This window comes from Pundamilia nyererei, unplaced genomic scaffold, assembly GCF_000239375.1.
Source record: "Pundamilia nyererei isolate P.nyererei 1_Seehausen unplaced genomic scaffold, PunNye1.0 scaffold00014, whole genome shotgun sequence".
In the NCBI taxonomy this organism is placed as follows: Eukaryota; Metazoa; Chordata; class Actinopteri; order Cichliformes; family Cichlidae; genus Pundamilia; species Pundamilia nyererei.
The window spans coordinates 6,138,524-6,142,081 of NW_005187415.1; the positions used below are offsets into that span (position 1 = coordinate 6,138,524).

The following is a 3,558-nucleotide window of genomic DNA, read 5'->3' on the forward strand; positions in this document are numbered from 1 at the left end:
ATAACGATATAAATCACAAAAATGTAACATTTTCTGTAAATTCTGTGAATCTCAGGCAGCTCGACTTGCGGGAAGTGTTTCCAGCTGCGCGTCATGTAGCTGGAGTCGAGTGTTTTAACCGATGCATGAAACTATACATTTTTAGACATAAGTTGTAACGGCCGCCGTTTTCTTTGTGAGTATTTATTACACGGCGAGCTGCGGGGAAAAGCCTGTTCTAACGTTTGACTCTAAGGTTTATTTTTTAGCACCTGACGGCTCTTTTTTACTTCTCATCCGTAAATAATCTGCTCTTTCACGTGATTCAGTTTATTTTGAAAAGTCTCAACAGGATCTTGAGCTTTATTGTGAAAGCTTTATGTGGAACATAAACAAGCGGACACGCGATGGTGTTACCGTCGTTGTTGCTAACCACAACGCATAAAAACAGGCGCTTGTCTGTCTGTAGTGTGGTTATATAAAATATAAGAGAAAGGGAGAACTTTAAGAAATTAATATAGCCACTACAGTGACCATCAAAACGATGAAAAAATATTGCTGTAAACAGTTTATACACCATGAAACAAACGATAGCGTAAAATGAAACGATAGACATTTTTATATCGTCATCCGATATATATCGTTATATCGAACAGCCCTAGAACACAGGATACTTTTTACATTTGATTAAAATTGATCAGGGGGCACAATCAAGCAGCGTTTTCTTCGTTTCACTTGTCACATATCCCAGAGAATCTGACAGCGAACAAACCAGAGAAAATAACAGGCATGACATGAGAAATAAAGATAAATCCATATTTTATTACATTCTCTCTCATTCTGATTTTTAATCCACAAGAAATTTAAAGTGAGTCCCAGTCATCATCACCCCCAGTGACAAACATTATCAGTATAAAACAGACAACAAATACTGAACTTACAACACACTCAGATCTGCTGGGGTCCCCTCTTAAAACACAACCACAAAAAAAAAGACATCTGAGGAACCTTCAACCCAAAGCAGTGTGAGATTTCAGGTATCTTTGAAATGAAGCTTCTCGTTTGCACCCCTGTGACTTTAAGCTTTTTAAAACGCTGCTCAGGTGCCAACAAACAAAAGCTGTTTTTTCCTTTTTTCTCATGAGCGTCCCCAGTCAGATTGGAGAGCGTAATGTGAATCTGTGTCTTTAGATTTTGTGTCCACCAGGTGTTTCTTACCAGGAAGCAGCGCTAAACAGTTCCCGTCATGGCCTCATCACTCAATACAGTATAAGGGATGGGGGGGGGGGGAAGGAAATTTTGCTTCAAGCTGAAACAATTTGAACCTCTAGTGCTCACTGCCGTAAAAGTTTAAATCATGCTAAGGCTGTCAGCGCTGTGGGAGACATGCAGTGTCATTTCCACTGTAGACAACAAGAACAAGAAACTGAGTCTGAGAAAACATTCCCGGTGGACACAAAGCCTTCTGTAGGTGCAATACACGTTCCCAATAACAGTGTCCAAGGGGAAAAAAAACGAAAAGACTTTGACGCATTACCATATGCTAGCATACCAACCAACAGATGACGACACTTTCAGTTAAACAAGATTAGTGTTTAATATATATTACCAAAAGCAAAAAAATATATATAACATTTACTTTATATTTTCTCCCCTCCCAAAACAAAGAAAAAAAGACGTTTCACTAAAGGTAAATGAGTAAAGTTCAGACTTGACACCTCATGTTAACGCTAAAGGGATTGTCATAAAAGGGGTTTTCTTATCTGAACCTAATTTTGGCATGGGCGCCATAAATGAAGGAGACGTGTGATTTTCTGTGGTGAAACAGAAAGTCAGACCATCCATGCCAGTGTGTCTTCATAAAGGGAGTTTTGCGAGTTATTTACTGTAGTTTGTACCTTTCATCAATAATGGGAAACAATAGATTAAAGTGTCATGTTACCCCTGACGAAAGTTGTGTATGTGTTAATTAAACCGCTCCCTTTACAATTTACACAACTATCTAGAGAATACTGCTGAAAGAAACTGCATGTTAGGACATTTCATCAGACAAAAACAAAGAAAGTGGAAAAAAAAGGAACCTAAAAATTACAAAGATAGCAGCAAATGATGTAAAGAGCCAAAGGCAGTTGAAATAAACATATTTTTGAATCTGAACTAATACAATAATGTGGCAACAGCGTGTAAGAACCTGGCAAGCTCAGCTTATGTTCAACTTTTTGTTAAGGTTTGAAAAGACTTTTTGCCCCAAGTCACGAATACAAATCCTCCCGTTGAATCCCAGGACATGGGAAGCTCACTATAAGGTGTCGCGTATGGCCAGTGCAGTAAGGGCTCTTTCTGTGTTGGGGTAGTAATGTAAATAAATGTAGATTATCAATTATTTCTAGCTGACTTGCATGCTGATATAGTGCTCTAAACAGAAAATTAAAGCAACTAAAGCCCAGTTTTCAGTAATAATTTGATTTTTTGTCTTAGTTCCCCTTTTCTTTGAAGGCTGGGAACGTATTCCTATTCATGTGCAGCACTAATTTTATTTGTGCATCGGGGAATTATGGGGCCAAGCTGTGTTAAATGTTTGCCTTCTGACTTTAAATACGACTAAATGTTTGAATGTAAGCTTTTTTTTTAAAAAAAAATCATTTTCTGCCAGTGTGTGCATTAGTGTGTCAGCAGCTGTCCTCCAAGGCGTTGACAACTTGCTCTAAAATGTCAGGGCATCGGTCGGCGATCTGCTGCAGGACTTGATTGGCGTACTCCTGGAGCTCCGCCCCCTCCCTCTCGCACAGTGCTAACTCCGCCTCCAACTGAGGAAAAAAAGGCCGGAAAGAGAGAGGAGAAAATTTAGACTTTTTTTTAAAAGCCAAAAAAAGAAATACTTTCATGAAAAAACGTTCATATTAACTTTCTCTCTGATGGTGTTCAGGTCTGTAGGATAAATATGCAGCCAGTTCGTTTAGCTCAGAGTAAAAACTAACAGGGTGCCACTTCCTGGATTGAAAAATCAAAACAAGGCTAAGTGCCAAAAACTGCAGTTCCACAAATATCCACTAGAGGTTGTGTCCAAAACACACTGACGTCACGTGTGTCACTACCCGATCCGTACCGGAAACCCGATCGGTACCCCGCATGCGCGAAAGGTTTCTACTTCCGGTCGAAGCGTTTTACGATAGTTATGGGTCAGAGTAAGAGTTAAGATGCGCATGCGGGGTACCGATCGGGTTTCCGGTACGGATCGGGTAGTGACAATGTGAACATAGCTAAAGGTTTGTCCATGACAATCTGTTAGCATCTGTTAGCTGAGCTTCACCTCAGCTAATGTTATTCACTGAACTGAAAAGGTGTGAAGTTATCTGACCAATAATACAGCTGGCTCTGTAGATAGTTGTCCTAACAGTCTGTTGAGCTTTTGAGTCAAATTGTTATATTTTATTTCTAATTCAGCACTAAAAAACATCTTAAAGTGCACAACTATACAACCTATAAACAGAACTTGCTAGCATAAAATGCTAGCTTAGCATTTCACCTTCTCGTGTAAATAAATAAATAAATTAGCTCCCAGACAGTCAAAATGCCCCC

The 3,558-nt window shown here is 39.3% G+C and overlaps 1 protein-coding gene across 12 annotated transcripts in view; it reads right to left on the reverse strand.

Moving 5' to 3' along the window:
• Positions 1–781: 781 nt before the first annotated feature.
• The window catches only part of LOC102193240 (ELKS/Rab6-interacting/CAST family member 1-like), a 135,359-nt gene continuing 132,582 nt past the window's right edge, over positions 782–3,558 (reverse strand). For all 12 annotated transcript variants that reach the window (XM_005725303.1, XM_013908802.1, XM_013908801.1 and 9 more), the window contains one exon: positions 782–2,786. In XM_005725303.1, the coding sequence (XP_005725360.1) occupies positions 2,649–2,786 (138 nt within the window). In that variant the 3' untranslated portion in view covers positions 782–2,648. The remainder of the gene's footprint in view (positions 2,787–3,558) is intronic.